The sequence below is a fragment of the Bombus pascuorum genome, chromosome 14 (genome assembly GCF_905332965.1).
Source record: "Bombus pascuorum chromosome 14, iyBomPasc1.1, whole genome shotgun sequence".
NCBI classification, from domain to species: Eukaryota; Metazoa; Arthropoda; class Insecta; order Hymenoptera; family Apidae; genus Bombus; species Bombus pascuorum.
The window spans coordinates 403,006-421,256 of NC_083501.1; the positions used below are offsets into that span (position 1 = coordinate 403,006).

General features: G+C 40.8%; 2 protein-coding genes across 8 annotated transcripts in view; both read left to right on the plus strand.

The window, feature by feature from the left end:
• LOC132914296 (serine-rich adhesin for platelets-like) overlaps positions 1-5,046 on the plus strand; it is a 53,266-nt gene extending 48,220 nt beyond the window's left edge. For all 3 annotated transcript variants that reach the window (XM_060973286.1, XM_060973284.1, XM_060973285.1), the window contains one exon: positions 54-5,046. In XM_060973286.1, the coding sequence (XP_060829269.1) occupies positions 54-2,651 (2,598 nt within the window). In that variant the 3' untranslated portion in view covers positions 2,652-5,046. The remainder of the gene's footprint in view (positions 1-53) is intronic.
• Positions 5,047-5,715: 669 nt separating this feature from the next.
• LOC132914319 (transcriptional activator protein Pur-beta) overlaps positions 5,716-18,251 on the plus strand; it is a 28,669-nt gene continuing 16,133 nt past the window's right edge. For 2 of the 5 annotated variants that reach the window (XM_060973343.1, XM_060973344.1), the window contains exons 1-3: positions 7,437-7,547; positions 7,723-7,768; positions 8,615-8,665. In XM_060973343.1, coding sequence (XP_060829326.1) covers positions 7,452-7,547; positions 7,723-7,768; positions 8,615-8,665 — 193 coding nt within the window. In that variant the 5' untranslated portion in view covers positions 7,437-7,451. Of the gene's footprint in view, positions 6,173-7,436; positions 7,548-7,722; positions 7,769-8,614; positions 8,666-9,683; positions 10,692-14,947; positions 16,707-18,251 lie in introns of those variants that run through there. The other 3 variants (XM_060973346.1, XM_060973345.1, XM_060973347.1) reach the window with 3 other exon arrangements.

Here is an 18,251-nt window from a genome sequence, read left to right on the forward strand (position 1 = left end):
TAATTAACTTTTGTTTATTAAGTACTAATGGAAAAATTATTGCGAAAATATAGGGTAACACGGAAGACGAGGAGGAAGGAGAGTACAGTTCCGAGTGTGATACCGGCCTACCGTCTTCCGAACCGTCCTGGACAGCAACGTGTTCAACCACGGTCACGACCACGACCACGACCGCGACCACGACCGCGACCACGACCACGACCACGATCACGGCCAGCACTTGGACGCTGAACCCCGACTGCGAGGAGTTTCAGCTACGATCGTCCTTTGAACCTCGTACCCCGCTACCCGATGTTTCGACATCCGCTAACAACACACCTACGTTCGAGACCGGCTCGACGATAAATCAACCGAGTACGTTATCGTCGGATGCTAACTTGATAGACAACGAGTCGAACGCGGTATGCAACGGTGTCATATCGGACGACTCGAAGAACCAAAACGACGAATTGTCTGATAACGGCAAGTCTGACCAGCAGCTAGAACCGACATCGACTTCGTTAGAAAACGGTCGATCGAAGTCGCTAGATACGTTCACCAGTTCGGATAACGAATCGAATAGACTGACCAACTGCCTCCCCGGGGACGAGGAGGCAGCTCCTTCGACGGACGAGGTCGTGAGCGAAGCGACTGACGTCGACAAACTGCCAGGCATTACCGAAGCAGCGAATAACGATTGTCCGAGTGCCAACGAGCTGTGCGAACGACCGAGCAACGAAATGAACGGAGAGATCTTAACGAACGGAAACCTGGACTCCGACTCGAGCAGCAAGAACGCATCGATGACCACGTCGAGGCCATCGTCTCCTCCTGTATTTAACGACGAAAACGCAAAATCCGGATCGATCACGCCGAAGAGCGTGGAGAATTCGGCGATTCGCGAGGATCAGAATCAGGAATCTTTATCGAGCAGCAAATCGTCGTCGTCCACTAGTCTGTCCAAGAGGAAGTACAACGCGAAGGGTAGCAAGTTCGTGAGGGAAGCGACACCTGGTCCGGACCTAAACAGCGCCACGGAGCCGGAGAACGAGACGAAGATACACGATCTGACTCAGAATCTGCAAAAGATCGATCTGTCGAACGATACGAAGCTATCGTTCGAAGACTCCAAGTTCGAATCTCATGATAACAAAACGACGAAAGTGGATCAGGTACAGATTAAGCTTGGAACAAAGACAACGGTATGCGATCTGTTGAATAAGCAGGCTATCGAGGCGACGAACGAAGACTCCGGTTTCGAGAGCCAGACTCAACTATCCGATTATCCGATCACGCAGGCGGTGACGGAGTGGCTACGTAGAGAGAAGTCGCCAGATTTGTTCATCGCATCGGCCATTTCGATGGACTGCGAGGAGGACGAGGACGATATGGATCAAGAGCCGTCAAAAAACTTGCAAAGCAACCCCATACTTGCACTATCTGCTAGTAGCGGTGCGGACAATACGGCATTGTCGCGCGCAGCTATCTGCGGGGAATTCGCAGGGCTCGGTAACATCAAGAGTGGACAAGAGCAACAGCAGCCGGATGGTAGCAGCAACAGCGGTGCTTCGAGAAGGAAGAAGGACGCGAAGAGAAGGTCGGAGGAACGGAGACGAGTGGCAAGGCACGTGGTGAATGGCAAAGTGGACCACGAGGTGGTGTCCTCGTCGGATTCTTGCGACCAGAAGAACGACTTGACGAACATCACGAGGAGGAAGAATCTGGCTAAACAACAGCAACAGGATGTTGTTGATGATATTTGCGAATTTACTGAGAAGGATAGCGTTGCGGGTGTGAGGGTTGCTTCAAGTTCTCGGATAGACTCGAAGAGAGTCAATGCAAGGCGAACGAAAAGACAGGGGAAATCGCACGCGCGGAATCCCTCCAATAATATCGATACGAACATTCGACGTACAGGGGATGTGGATGGCGAGGACGACGATGGGATCGTCGAGGACACGATGAACGTGAGGACATTCGAAAAAGGAGAGATCATAGTCTCGGAAGATGGGAAGTTGTTAACGTCTTCCACGTACGAACCGGACCTACGAAAATGTCACGATGCTGCCACGACGATCAAAGCCCCTAGCAAGAGCAAAACGGGTAAAGAAACGACGGAGAGGAAGTTAGAGGAAGAGCGAAAGAGGAGCAGTAGCGTCGAGGATGAAAAGAGTGGTAGCGGAATAGATTCCTTGGACAGCATAGAAGAGCCCGACGTGTTAGAATGCTGGGAAACTGAGATCATCGAGCCTGTGGTAACTCCCAAGAGAATGTTGCAAAGCGAGGGAATAGTATGCGAAGGAGAAGCTGCGGAGGACGATACCATCGAGGTCGAACAGGTTAACGTGGACTACGTGCAGAAATACTATCGATTGGCACGCGAGAGCGCTACCAGCATAGAGGAGATCAGTTTGAAAGCGGATCCGCCAACTTCGTCGAAATCAGTGCCAAATATGTCTGAGCGGAAGGAAGAGATTCCAGCGAAGAAAGAGCCCGTCAAAGACAAAGACGATATGCCTATCGACGAAGCTTTTGAAGTATATGAAAGCTGTTACACCGGCAACTCACCGTTTCTAGCAATGGATTCGAAAGTTTTTAAATTAAGAACGTTGTACGGTCAAGAAGGCGAGACTCCGATACCATGCAAGACGGTTTGTTGCCAGATTCAATAATTTTTATCGACAGCCTCGTTTACAAAAATAAACCTCCACAGGGACATTTTTAAAGTACCGATGTCAAGGCCGTCCTCTTCTAAGTATCGTAAGCCTCTGACATTGTACTTTTCGCTGATTTATATACATGTATCGCGTACACGTTTTCAAAGAGAACGTGTGTATCCATCGTACTGTCGTTATATTTTTCATTAATATTATTATTATTATTATTAATATTATTATTATTAATATGCGTTCGGTAGTCGCGTCGAGGGAACTATCGAAAGATAAGAGATAGGAAAGGAAATTAACCCTGTGGATCGACATCGAGTGCGCAAGTTTGTTGAAAGTTAGAGGCATGCTCAAAGGCAGCGGATAATAATATAACGAAAAGCCTACGTATCGCTGTTCATTTTTGTAAATAGCTTTTAAGAGGTCGCTCTCGCGAATCGTGTTTCATGGATGATTTTCGTTGAGGTGTTATATGCATGAGAGAGCGTATATTACTTATACATATGATATTATTGACGTTATCGTCAATACGTTAATCGGTGCACATATTCTTTTTTCCTTTCTTTCTCATGTTCATTCTCTTCTTCGTTTCTCATCTTCTTTTCTTCCGTTCTTTAAATTTTACCAAATGAAGAGGTTCGTTAGACAATATGATATATCGTTTAAAAGAAATCGAGCTTATCAACATTCGAAGAATATGATCGCTGCTTTGGACTGTATAAATGCAATGAATCGTCAAGTCTGAACTCTACGAAACAGAGAGAACAAACATACGGCAACAACGGAAATATGATCAAAACATACTACGTTACATTGTTGTTTCTGTTCTCGGTCTAATACTTTATAGATACTACACACCTGCGCACACACACGTACACACATGTACACACACACACACACACCAAGTATATTACATCAAAATGACTAAGGCATATTTTTTACAAAACTAATTCCGTAAAGTTTAAAACGTAAGTTTTAAAGGACGAAAACTTAAAAAAAAGAAAAAGAAGCACACTAGTATATCGTTCCACGCACCACGTAGCCTTAAATAGCCTTTTGCATAAGACAGTTACAGCTGCTTCTAAAACCATGATGTGCACCGATCATTTCAAAAGATTCCTAAGTAAGCAAAAGTCGTACCGTACTACCCTTTGGGAAATTCTAGGACGATTCAATAATCGAGCTACGCTTTACGTAAATATTACGACAGTCATACAGAATACAGTAATAACGAGCTAGGCAAAGGATATAGTTGTTCAAGTGGAAATGAATTGGTAAAAGAAGGAAACTATTTAACTGTACCGTAGCTGTTACGAGGTAACTTAAGATGTATATAGATGAACTTAACGAGAAGAATTATTAAACTCTATTGGTTTTCATTGAACGGGTAAAAGAAATATAAGGTGGAGCATCGTTTCGTAATAGATATTTTGAATTTGAAATAGAACAGATTTTACTCATACACATAAATGTACACAATACAGAAATTGCACTTGTTACGACATAGTTCATGCTTTAGTTGAGTTGTGTCAAGTAGATCGAATACCTCAGTTTGCATATTATGTAAGTTGTTCGATAGACGTGGTTCGTGAAAAAAAATCATACATATATATATACATATATATATATATATACACACAGATACACACACACACGCACGCACGCACCCCATATCATAAGATACCTGTATATACAAAACTACTCATCATCCAGTCATTATTAGTAACACCAAGTACGATAATAATAATATTAATTATTGATAATACTGATAATAATAATAATAAAACTATTATCACAACAGCAACATAGGCACAATAGTTCCTGCGAAGCTTTAGATTCCATAGGCATTATATACGTAAACACAATATCCAGGACGATCCATACACTGATAGAAATTCATCGACATCCAGTGGCACTTAAAGATAGATATATCGCTATATTAAATACGCGTTGCATCAATTGTGTGCCTTATTCCGCGGCTATCATTTTTGTAAGCATTTCACAGTATTCTCTTCGATGGGAGAATAAGGGCTGTATCGAGTGATTTATGTAACGGATAAAATTTTGTGAAATCGTAAAATGACGATGCGGAGCTGTTGTTAAGTTCCATAACAATTATGATGATGATGCTGATGATGATGATGATGATCGTTTTATCTAGGCATGCATACAGAACGGATATATTGATTTTTTCATACATCAACTAACGTGTTCATCGAGTATTTACAACTGATGTGCATACATTCATAAGCATGAAAGCATTAACATTGCATCTTACACGAGACATGTTATCGCATACTTACATTTTAGGCGAATTAAAGCAAACGTGTAAGGAACAAATGTACTTGAATTTTGCTGTTTGTTTTCGCTTAAAAAATAATGAATAAAATGTTTCAATTAACTTCCGGCATTTTTGATTCACCACACGTGATCGTATGTTTAATGTAAGAAGAAATATATTTTTGTAAGACGATTACTGTAATTTAAGTACAATGTATTCTTAAAGGATGAGACAGAATTTCATGGTATACATATATACACGGCTACTATATTATACACGGCTTATTTCAACGAAGGCAGCTTATAACAGTACGTTAAAATATATTAAAAAACGAGATTTATATAAACTCCAAGTGTACTATATTTTATATATATATATATATAACAGTTATATAAATATGTATAAAAATGACTTTTACTTCACGCAAACGCAATATTTAATTTCAAAAAATAATATCCAATTCCGCATGCGCGTAACAAACCAATCAACTAAGAGTCAATTGACAGTAGCGCCACCAAGTTGGTTCGATAGCTCGAACGCAAGATGGACATAAACGCGATACGATACGACGTGAAGCGAGATACGAGCGAGTGCTGCCACCATTCGCTCGCACGAGTAGGTCGCGCAGTTGGTTAAACAAAGATAACGCGATAGGAACCGCTAAAAAGAGCGAAGGAGGGAAAGAGCGAGACAGAGTAAAGTTGTCGTTGTTCAAAGAGAGAGAGATATAACGGATTGTGCCGTGGCTATGAAACAGTCTTATATAGATGGACACGCGCAGGTTACACGACGAAATGTCAGGAGTGTGTGCGTTCGCATAGAGTAAGTGTAGCGGTATCTCACTCTCTCGCACCGCGACGGGGTTCGGAGGTGGAGCGAGAGTGAAAGACGAAGAAGCGAGCGAGCGAGGGCGAGCGCGAGTCGGGCCAGCGAGCGTGGAACGGTGTAGAGCGAGCGAGCGAGCGTGTGGTGGTGGTGGTGACGACTGGTGCCGTGGACGGACGGTCGGTCGGCGGTCGGACCGTGGTGTGTGAAGAAGTGAAAAATTCGTAAGTGGTGTGCTGGGTTGGTGAGCTGGCTGGTTAGTGGTGATATATCGGGGTCGCGCCACGGACAGTGTCGGGGATTTTTGGTCGTCTTGGGGCCTGTTGCCGAGACGTCGAGGGACGACGCGTGGAACCGAAGAGAGAGAGACCGCGTTAAAGAGCAATGTCTGACCGGGAAAGTCTGGACGATCAACCGCAAAGTAAGGGTGAAGAAGGATCGTACGATCCTGAGTGCACGAGTGTTTAACATGTTTCGTATCGGTCACGATTTTCTAATAACGTGTTGCAAATGTGCGCGACCGTCGACATCTTTCCGTGCCTGTAGCACCGTGTGCTGCGCCTCCGGTTACCAGGACCGTCTCTTTTCCATGAGCAAACGCAACGACCTCCGGGTCGCGGTTGACCTGATCCGTTACTTCGCGCACGGTCTCCGAGCATCGCGGACTCGTTTACGTCCGATCGTTCCTTTCAGCCCTCGTGGCGTTCTGTCAACCGCCGAAAAGAATTGCTATTTTTCAACGATACCCAGGATTCAAGATGGCCGGTCGCGTATCGGCCGAGAGACAAACCCTGTCCTCTTTCCTCCTTCGGCTTACTCTCTCTTTCCCTCTGGCTCCCTCTTTACCTCGCGCCCCGTACCCTCGCTGTTTCTCTCTCTCCTTTTCGCTATGTTTCTCTCTTTCCATCATATGAACACACGTATGCGTATACGTTTATGCGTGTACACATATGCATACACATATTCCCTCTTCTCTCTCTCTCTCTCTCTCTCTCTCTGCTCCGTGCTTTTAATTTTTTCTCTCCTCTTTTTTCTCCTTTTCTGTTTCTTTCCTCCCTTCCTCTTTTTCTTCCACGTCCGCGGCCCTCACGAGTTGAACATTCGCAACTTCCGATATGCGAGCCTCTCGACAGCCAAAATGGTCAACTCCATTTTTTCTAAATTCCATAATTTTCTTACTTGGATGAGAACCAGTATCCAATTTCTCAAAAAACTGCTTTCATCAATTTATTTTATTTATAATGTAACACGAATAATATTAAAGCTTGAATGAATTTTCAAAAATAATGTTTGCAATATTATCGCTTTTCTGTGGTTCTCGATTTATGGAGTTGATCAACGTGACTCCAAAGCGGCTCGTGTGTTGCTTTCCGTGTATCGCGGTAGTTGTTTCTCCCTGGTGTTTCGTTTGAAAGTCGCGCTCACGAGGAACCGTCCCCTGTTGTGTCAATTCTGTGTGACAGGCACCCTGACCGCGCTCGGCCAGACAACCGGAATAGTCCCGGGTGAACACGCGTGATGTAACTCGCTGATCCCTCTATCTGGCACACACGCATTCGACACACGCAGCGTTACACCAGGAAAGCTACCATCACACGCGCGCGCACGCACGCACGCACACACACATACACACACACATATACACGCACATGGTGCGCGCGCGCGCGTTGACAGACGCGCACACGCAAAGCGAAGGAACCATGTCTAGCCACGATTCGCGTAAATTTCACACGTGCCATAAGCGCATCCCCACCCCAGAAGTAGCTGGCTCTTGGCCTCGAAACGGAACGGCCACGGTGTGTATCTATCTCGACTAGTGATGGGAGTAATTCGATTATAATCGAAAAATGCTCGACCGATGCATACCTCGATCATCGCTTGGTTGTTCGATATTCCGATGAGAATCGAAATTAAGCGTGTTGCATTCCACGTCTGAACAAACACTGATTGCAAAATACAAATATTCCATAGGTGACACAGGGCGTCAATCAATATTTGGACATGTATCTCGACACAGGTGCTCTTATAAGTATACTTGTTGAAATGGAGCATATATACACGCGTAGTTTCGAAAAGGCAGTAAACTTGATCGATGTAACCGCCGTTGATACCGTGTAAAATTATATAATGCTTTTCACGGACGGCACGTGAGACGGTATGAATGTTTGTCAATAATTAAATAGTGTTACGGCAGTAATGCTTCCAGGTAACATTGACTGTCGTAACAATGATGTTATTCTAACCTTGATTTTAACGAATAGTGATAATAAATAGTAAAATCCCTATGTATATATATATATATATCTTATTTTTTTGTATTTGTAATATTACTAAACAATATTATTTCCATTGTTGAATAGTATCATTCATGATGTACATAGAAAATTGCGAATAAGCCGGATTTTCATCAAGTGTATCAACATGATTCATGGTTATGTTTTTCATTTTGGTCTCCCAGATGTAAGATTTCAAAATGTCGCTAATACGGCGTTGACCTGCTTTCATATTCCATTTGTTTTATTAATGTAGCTTGAAGTTTGGTTAGATTAAGTTTGTTGTGATTTTGGTGCGTTCCGGCACTAATGCGTTATTACGTTTCGATGAGCTACATTCATACGATTCAAGATAGACATTCAACGTGTAATTCGGATTGTCTGTTAGAATTACAGAACGAGCTGCATCGAATAGGTTATTACGATGTAAACGCTATCTAGTGTACGTTCTGCAATTTGTAAAGCATATATTTTTGGTATCTATGGTTGATAATCAGAACATATTTTATTGAATTTATTTTATGCAAATGTTACTCTAGTAATAGTTTCGTTTGTGGCTGTTATCAACGATGACAATTTTTATCTTTTAGGATATGGAAATCCAGGTAGCATGGATGCTGGGGGGGCTGACTTCGATCCTGGTGAGTAAACAAAAATATAAAAGTTAGAAATATACACAAAGACAGAAAAGATATTTCTTATTACAACCAAAGAATGTTAGAGACTTTTTTCTGAGCGATAATTTATGTTATTTTTACTACCTGCGACACAGTCTCGTTAACATTTATTATTTATATTTACGATTATGTAATTCTAATACGAATCGAACAATATCCTTGAAAAATTATGTAACCAATTTCGCCAATATTTTAGTTAACAATATTGACCCCGAATTTATCGAGCGATACCAGAAGACTAAGGTCATAAATCTTAACGTAAATTTAAACATAAAGATAAACATTAATCTTCTCGACGGAACATGGCCATGTTTTATTTCTTGACTGAGAAATATCGTCTTGCCAAATATCTCCGACTTGCCACAAATATTCGTTACATTTACGATTTGTCCGATACCAAAAAATCGTAAAATAATTGCGACAAGTTAGGAGACATATCACAGAGACATTTTTTAGTCTTTTTCTGCACTATCTACACTCAAAATTGCAGATTTCTTTTTAGAATCTCCTTCGAACGATTCTCGTTTAACACCTGTGCTTCCATGATTTTCGAACTCCTCGAAAATCGTCGGCATCGCATCGAAACCGCCTTCCGTGTCTATTTTCGGTGGACGATCGAGAGTCGCGTTGCATCGCGTCAATTTCGGACCGTTCGGAAACGGATTCATCGAAAAATGGAAGTCGAGGAGAGAGAGAAGGAGTAGAGAAGTAGCAGCAGTAGCAGGCAGCAGGACGAGTAAGAGGAGTAGGGAACCGTACTAGCGCAGTCAGCTGGTCGTGACGTCACGCGATCATGTCGTGGAGCTGAGCCTGGTGGTGGGAGGTGCAACGCTGTCACGTGGTCGAGCGGTGAAGTCACGTGGCGCGCGTGGTTCGCGAACGCAGAAGCCGGTGCGAGGTGAACACCGATTGGTCGCCACGATTTCACCATCATGATGTGCGCATTCCATCAGCATGACGGCGGGCTCCATGAATGACCGGCACGTCATTCGTGTACGATTTCGTGTTCGACGACGCGTTGTCGTTGTTCCTTGAATATCACTGCACTGTTGTCCAGTTCCCTGCTAAACATCATGTTTCGCGTGGTCGTGCAACGATCTATGTGGTATTGAGTGCGAGGAATCGCGATGACGACAACAATCAGTCAGCCAAACGCGATGCGTCATCGCGGGATGACAGCATTGTTACGTTGATAGTTTTTTCACCCCGTTCTCATTATGACACATTGTCTCGGCGATTTCACTTCGCAACGCTTCTTTTTCTTTATTTTGCTCGTCCCTCTGGTTCCTGGTCGCGATGTCTATGAGTGGTTGTGAAAGTTTCGAACTGACTATGCACACGGTGTTTCATTCGTCAAACCGTCTTCTCCGACAGCGATTGGAAATCCTGCTTTAATCTTTTAGCGGTAAAGCCGGCTTGAAGTCCGTTGTACCGTGAAGATAGCGCGAGTTCGCGATCGGTCGACCGACTACGAGTCACTCGTGCGATCAATCGAGTTGGCCGCGACACGCGTGAAATCTGTGACTGATTTTCTCGAACAAGCCTCGCGAGTGTTTTATTACTTCGGTGAACGTGTAACAGTTTTTCAAAGTGGTCCGTACTGCTACTTTCAGACGAATGTTTATCGTGTATTTTTGTTTCTATTGCGTAAAAAAGTGATTAACGTGGAAGTTTTGTGAGGTTTCAACTTCACCAATGCCCTTGATTTTAAAAGTACATTGAACTTGGTGCTTGTCGAGTGATTTCATTAAAGTCCTTTGAAAGGATGTCACGTCAGTTTTGGGTGAATTTACAGAGATGATTATACGAAGGTTTTGCAGTATAATTTGTTGACGTAGCGGGAATAGGATATCTTGTACTTTCTTCACAAGTGTTTCAATAATTGGCACGATGGGAGAAATCTTAGAAATTTCGCAGGGTGATGCTCAACAAAATGCAGTGAATGGTTGGGGCGACACTATGGGCAAAATACAGTACTGGTGCCCTGAAGGTAGCTGTTACTCAATAATCTTGATAGTTTGTGATTCGTAGCATACCATTTGTCAGAATTGCGAAATGATATTGACCGTCTATTGTTGCTAATATGATTTACAATTAGTGAAGCTCGTATAAGAAAAAATCATTAATTTTTTAATGTTTCTGACTTTTAATTAAATAGCATATTTACGGTTTTTAAAATCAGACCTATAAATTATACTATTTTGATTGAATTTTAAAATTGGATTGAGTATTGTAGATATTAGCTTAAATATGTCTTAGTAAGTAATTTAAAAATATTTTAAATGTTTCTTCTTAACGCCGAAGTTAAATATCTCTTATAATTTGTGCATCTTTCATCGTCATTCAATCCCTAGATAATATTAAAAAACTTTACATTATTAAAAGCATGCATAATTTACTCAAATTTAAGGTGTCAAAACCCGTAGTAAACGCGATAAAAATCGCGAAATTTAATTCTCCAGTTTAACCGTAGTGTCTACTCTGAAAACATCCCTAGGAATTTTGTACGTGTGTCTAGGTTAGGTTGCGTGACGCAAGACCTGACACGAGACGACAAGCCTTGTTTTCTTAAACGTTGGCATTTTAGCTCCGACTAGAAGGAAAAAAGGTTCTAGGAGCTGGAACGCGAACGATGCGTCGCGTGTGTATACGCTACTGAAATATTTGCTCGATGATTCAGTAACCGTGCTAAATGTTAAGAAACCTGTGATTAAAAATAGCGGGCCCGGACGAAATAAAAAACTCGCGCCCTTCGCTCAATACTTGAAGTTGGTGAAGCTATTATTTGCATGCTTCACAAAGTGATACTTAGGATCTTAGAAAAAAAATGTAACAAAAAAAAAAAAAAAAAAAAAAGAAAAGAAAAAAACGAGATATTTAATTTTTTTTTTTTTTTATTTTTTTAGGGATTAGAAAATTATGTGCAACTTGACGAATCTTGGTCTTTATCGGCCGCCGTGTCTCTCACGAAGATAATTTACCGACCGTGAGAAACAGACGAACGCGGAATTCGCAGAAATCCATTGGCGCTTTCGTCACTCGTTCCGACGAATATCGTAACGAAATCAAACGGTTCCGTAGCCAGCGTGTTTCACGCTGGAACGCGTGCACAATTCGTTTCGCACCATAGAAACACGTCGATTCGTAGATAAGTCGGCGAAATTGGAAATCGAGTCCGATCTAACCTCACATTCGCTCCAGCTCCCAAGGTTCAGTGAAATCTGGCCCTAATTATTGCCTGCTACGTCAATGAGTTTGCTCTCCTCCATTCTGCTCGAATATATTATGACGTTTTAGATCGACTGCAGTTAGACTTTGAACAGAGAAAATAGTCGAGTTCAAACGATAAACATGACATCTTTTAATATTGTTAAGAACTTAATACGGTTTTTATAGGAAATTTAATGTGATGCATAAGTTGATCACCAGTTAGTTACACAATCATTATAATCTTATACATAGTATCAATCTATAAACTTACATCTCCTCCCTTTTGTTTTATTTGTTATTACATAACATAATTATTAGATAATATCTTTCTTATTTAATAAAACAAATGCCTTTGAGATAATAATGAATTATTAAAATAAGCGTCCTTTGTAATGATCAAACGGATAATTACAATTGTATTCGGAATTATTCGTTATTTACATAGCTATGATTTAGCTTCATATGGATCATGTATTACTAATAGCGAAATCAACGGACAAAAACATCATTTTTTCGCACGAGTTTTTCCATCTGCGACGAAATTGCTTAATCATGCTTTCTCTGCAAAGTTGATAAGCATTTTTCATAAGTATCGATCTAAGGTCGATCACTGAGAGATGTCAAAATTGGAATCCTTATGATTCGAAAGTAGTGTTGATTTCATCAGCAGTTTTATTGGTTCTTCGTCTCATCTCCTTTGGATTCTCCGAGACATCTGATACTCGTTTCCGGTATACAAATCGATTTTGATTCGATTCTAGTGTCCTATTGAATTTCGATTTCCTCTTAAAATCGATGAAAATCTCATTTTCGTTTCTTGTAAAAGATGTTATTTCATGCTTGATTATTTCTTCTTTTCCTTAAAATCAATTATGTTTCTATAATTTATTTTATAAATTTCTCTGAAGATTAATGTTAGAAATTTTTTGGTAAAGCATATAAAAATATTGATTAGGTATATGCGTAATATGTTTATCCGTATTTCTGAAACACCTGAATAAATAAACAGAGTAGACATAAAAAATCAAACTAAATTGCAAATTATTATAATATAGTGAATAGTTACAGTACGAAACATGCATTTTAAATTCAGTTACTAATCACTTGATGTTTTATTTATTTTTGTGTGTTATGTTTTATATATTCTTCTATTTGTAATTGATCGAAATGAAATAAAAATTTTATTTTTATTGCTCAATTAAACGCTAAAAGTAAAATAGCAAGATGAATATGTATAATTTACTCTTATCGTAAATGTTACAATACGATAATTTACTCTTAAAGTAAAATAAAGAGATTCGAACTTTATTTTCTTCATTTGTATATCTTTGAATAATATCGATTATTTAAATACGATAATATGATAATAATAAGAAATAATGAAAATTTGACGCATATACGTAATATCTAATATACACTATGCACAATACGTATGCAAACGATTGTACTAGGCCTAGACCGTAAGTACGATCGCAATAAATATTGTAATATGCATGTACATATACGTACGTACATATTATACACAATTTTCAATAATATAGAATATCTTGAAACACTGTTACATTTGATTAACTCAGAAATGTTGAAACTTAAACATTTATTTTTAGATCAACAAAAATACATATTCCAAAAATCAAACTAAAAATATCAAAGATTGAAACGAACTGTGTCTGTTCTGAAAATAAAAAATTCCTCCAACTACCGGTGCCGGCTTAATAAAAGTTTGACAGAAATACATCGATAATGGCAAAAGTTTAGTAAAACGATCGAAATATCGAAAAAAAATAGCAAAAAAATTATGTTCTTACTGGAATATAATGTAAGTTTCATATTAAGTTTCATTTCAATGTATGTTTCATGTTGGATGCAATGGTACACATAATAAACTTTTAATAATTAATTGTTCTTGTGCCGAAAATTTTCAGTTGCGCCACGTGCATTATTTACGGCGGCAATTCCTTAATTATTTTCAGCCTCATACGACAAGTTAATTTGTTGTTTCTAGGATTGTGAAAAAACAGATGTTTTAGACATAATTAGTGTTGACTTTTATTCAAGTAGAAACACGATTATACAGAGCGTTTCCCACACAAACAGTGAACAAACATCGAGGAATATATTGAATCTAAAAGATCGTAACGTGAAGTATCGCGAGGAAACCTGTAACTCGTTCCTAACGGTACAAAATTTCAACAAGCTCGTGTTCATCATGAATCATGCATGCGTTACGACGCGTTCATAGCGCACGAACCATCTTCTCTGTCTATCTTCGGCAATCATTGACGCGTAATGCGCAAGAAAGATGGGTCGATCAAAAGACACGGTGAAATACCTATGTGATTAACTATAGTGGCTTACAAAAGTATTTGGGCACTTACCATAGCAAATTTTTACGAATACATGATCGATCGTATAATTAACTGGTGACGTAGAATCCCAAGGAAAGAGAACTTACCAAACGAAACGCATCTCAAGGTCAAAAAGAAAAGAAAGAAAGATGTCGGAACAAGTATGAGGAGAGTTTCAGAATGTCGAAAGACTTAACTATCTCGAAGTATGAACATAAGAAAAGTGTTAATATACAGTAAGAGAAAGACATTTTGATTTATGCGATTGCTTATTAACATCACCAAAACACCGAGAGAATCGGTAAGCCGATATTCGTTAAAAACTTCCAAAACAATCGTTAACCGATAATAACTGATCAGCTTACTCTTTACCTAAATATGTAATCGCTAAATAATATGCGATCGCTAAAGAATATGTGAGCAGCTCACGTAGGATAACACGAATTACGAGAGAGATTTGTTATTAAAACATGGGCAAAGCGGACGAGGGCAGATTTGACGTATCGAAGGCGGAGCAGCCGTCGTCGGTCGCGACCGTTCATGGAAACGACGTCCCGGCGGTGGCAGTGGCGGCGGTGGCGGTGGCTGCGGCGGCGGCGGCGACGGCTGCTGCTGCTGCTGCTGCTGCGGAGACGGAGGCGGCGGAGGGTCGAGCGTAGAAGGGAGGACGGAAATATGCAGTTCGTATTGAGGCAGGTCGGTGCAGCGCCACGAGTCGCGTTCCAGGCGCAGAGATCAATGCACCCGCCCCCTTCGTGCTTCGCCGACGTCGACGTCCACGTCGAGTCGGCCTCGTAAATCCGCGAACGACCGGGATGCGTCGACGGGTACGGGATCGCGAAGCAAGTCCTCCGTAGAATTTTCATCTAAACGTGCATGCGGAAAGAATGGGAGAAGACGCGCCGGTTACGTAAGGATTCACGCGAAAGAGAGGTGTGCCATCGATGACGAGGATCTCGTCAACGCGCGAAGAAATCTCAACGAAGATGCTTGGTCAAGAGTGAAAGAGTTCTGTATAGAATGCCGTAAGGATTTGCAAAAGCGTAGAAAAAATTTTTTATAAGGAGACTGGAAATTACGGTTGTCCGTGATTTTCGTTAGTGAAGAAAGAAAACAATAGGGTGATTCGGTGTTAGTTGGAAGCTTCGAGGATAATTTTGTCGAAGGTCAGAAACGTTAGAGAAATCCTCGAAATCGAGAGAATTTAAGGAATTCTTCTAGAGAATGGAAAAGTCGTGAATCTAGGATCGGGAAAATCTTTTGAGGATTCTTTTCCTTTTGTCTTAGAATCGGAAAGTGGCGATATTAACGAAGAAATGGATCCTACGGAAATGGAATCTGGAGTATGCCCGTGTTCGTGAGGATTTGATCATGTCGTTCTACAGCTGCTAGTTTCCACCGATTCATGATAAAGCCGAACTCGACCGCGTTCCTCGTCTCCTGATAATAAATGGTGACCTAGCAGAGTAGTGGAGGCGCGAGGGTGGAGTTGAGAACGGGCGAGAATCGTTGCGAGAGAAGTGGAAAATGACGGACGAGCGTACCGATGAGCCAAGCTGCGCGGAGATGCAGCTCGAGGCTGACGAAGACGACGGTCAACGCGTCAGAATTTCCTGAACTTATTATTATGAATTTAGCATGGAAGAAAGAGCAGCGAACGAAAGGAAAGAGAAGAAACGGTAAACGTACGTGTCTATGCTCTCTCCAAGGGACTGTAAATCGGAGGAACCTGGGAGAAGGGGTGGAGGAACTGTGGGGGTGTGGGCGCGAAGAAGAGGAACGGCCTGGCCGCTGATGCGATCATGCGAAGTCCATCGACCAGACGGAACACGTTTTTCCAACTGTCGTTTTCGTCGTTGGACGAGGATTAAAGAGACTGTGATGGGTGGGAAAGGGTGTGGAGGGTGAGAAGAAGACGACGAAGAGAGAAGGACGAGGGGAAGGAAGGGTGGAGAGAAGGAAGGAAGGAGAGTGCGCGAGAGAACAAGACGTATCGACGGACACGTAGAGAGAGGGATGTCGAGGACAGAGAGGCCCTTTCTTCGTGGAGTGTTCTCGACCCTGTCCCAATTTCCAGGCTCGTGATAGAGGCGAACTCGAAGGCGCGATGCTACGGATCAAACGGTTGCGAGATGATACACACCGAATGGCTCATAGTCGACGAAAGAAGACGTTATAAGCTTGTTCACGGTAGAAGAGAGTTATCGAGTATAGTAATCGATTGAGGAGAGATTGAAGGAAAGGAAAAGAGAAAAAGAAGGGAGGAAGCGGAACAAATAATAAATATTAGACGCGAAAGGGGCGATGAGCAGAAGGATAGAAACACAACAGGGTTCGGATGCATGAACTATCGGTAGCGTGTCTATAGGCAAGCAGAATGTTCAAGAGCAGGATCTTCCAGGGCGATCTCAGCCCTGTCCCAATTCCGGGCAGCCTGCAACAGTCCAGTACGTAATAACGAGGGAAACCCTTTACAGTTAGATCGATCGTTCGACGCATGTTTCGCGCAGGGGATCAATCCTTCGGGCTTTCTGACTTATCAGCACGGATGGCTACGTGTTTCGGATCGTGTATCGTACTTTTTCTTTCTATTTACATTCTGTTTCTCTTTGGGAATTTTAGATATTTTCATTTCGATGGTTTGTTATTTATCGTTTGAAAGATCGAGTAATGTAAAGTTCGATATGACGTGAAAATGTGAATTTAATTGTTTAATATTCGTTGTCGGATTTAATAATGTATTTGTTAATGGAATATATTTAATAATAATTGGTTTTACTGGGCTGTTTTATTAGACTATTAGATTATTATATATGTAGGGTACACGTATATGGATATATTTAAATGATTATTCATAATTTAATGATAATCTCATAGGATATTCTTATAATATTAATTGCAAGAAATTCGATATTATATACTGGCAATCATTTTTTACACAAAGACATATGTTATCGATCTAAAAATTTTAGTCTATTTTTTGGTACCGCTTTTAAATGATAAATTCAAAAGCAATTAATATTATTTACGTTTGATATGAATTTGTGATAAGATATTACGTTTACTCAGATTACCGTCATACTATAAGTAATGTGATTGTAGTAACCGTCTTATGTTATATTGTTTTACTTCATTACTCTTTTATTCCTAATCATTTACCGTTAGAAAGTAATTATTGTCATTATTCTCTGTTTAACCAAATGAAGTCTTTTGATTTTGGAAGTATTCTTTCATTCTATTCATTCTTCGTATAAATTTGTCTATTACCGTATTATTTTTGTTGTTAATTCTGCTCTATAAAATGTTAATTCTCCGTGTATGTTGCTAGTTTTGTCAATGTCACGTCCAATGTAAAGTTTAAAGTTGTCTTATTGCCTCAGAAATCCCCTTACCTTTATCCGTATGGACAATTTTCTTAAATCCAAGACTTATTCCTCGAAACCTATATGCATATATCTTCTACAATATCATATCGATTCTCCTGAAAAGTTCGCATCTGCCTTCTACAACGTTAATTGTGCACGAGTCAACCTCGCTATCTCAGAAACTTATAGCTGTTGTACTAATCTTTCGTATGAAAATTATTAAACGATAAATTTTCCTTGAATTTAAAAGCCTTTAAACACTTTCCACCCTAGTCCGTATTTCTAATTTTCCTAATTGGAATCCAAAATTCCATACATCTCCTATCTATGTATGGTATATATGGTATATATGGTATGGTATATATCAATAATTCCCCCAAGCCAGAACAATTTAATTCCCAGCTTAATTATTCTCCGTCTCGAAACACTTTCTACCCCGATGTAACACTTGCACGGTTCGACCGTGGCCGATGGGACCGAGTCACTCGTTCATGGTTCAAAAGCCTTCGTCTTTCGTAGGAAAGGTTAAGACGAAGCTGATGGCGCGAAAAACTAGGTAGAGGTGTATCCGGTGTGCCGAGCGGGGCCAAACAGGTCAACGACCCGTTTAGTGCAGCTGTTATTGAT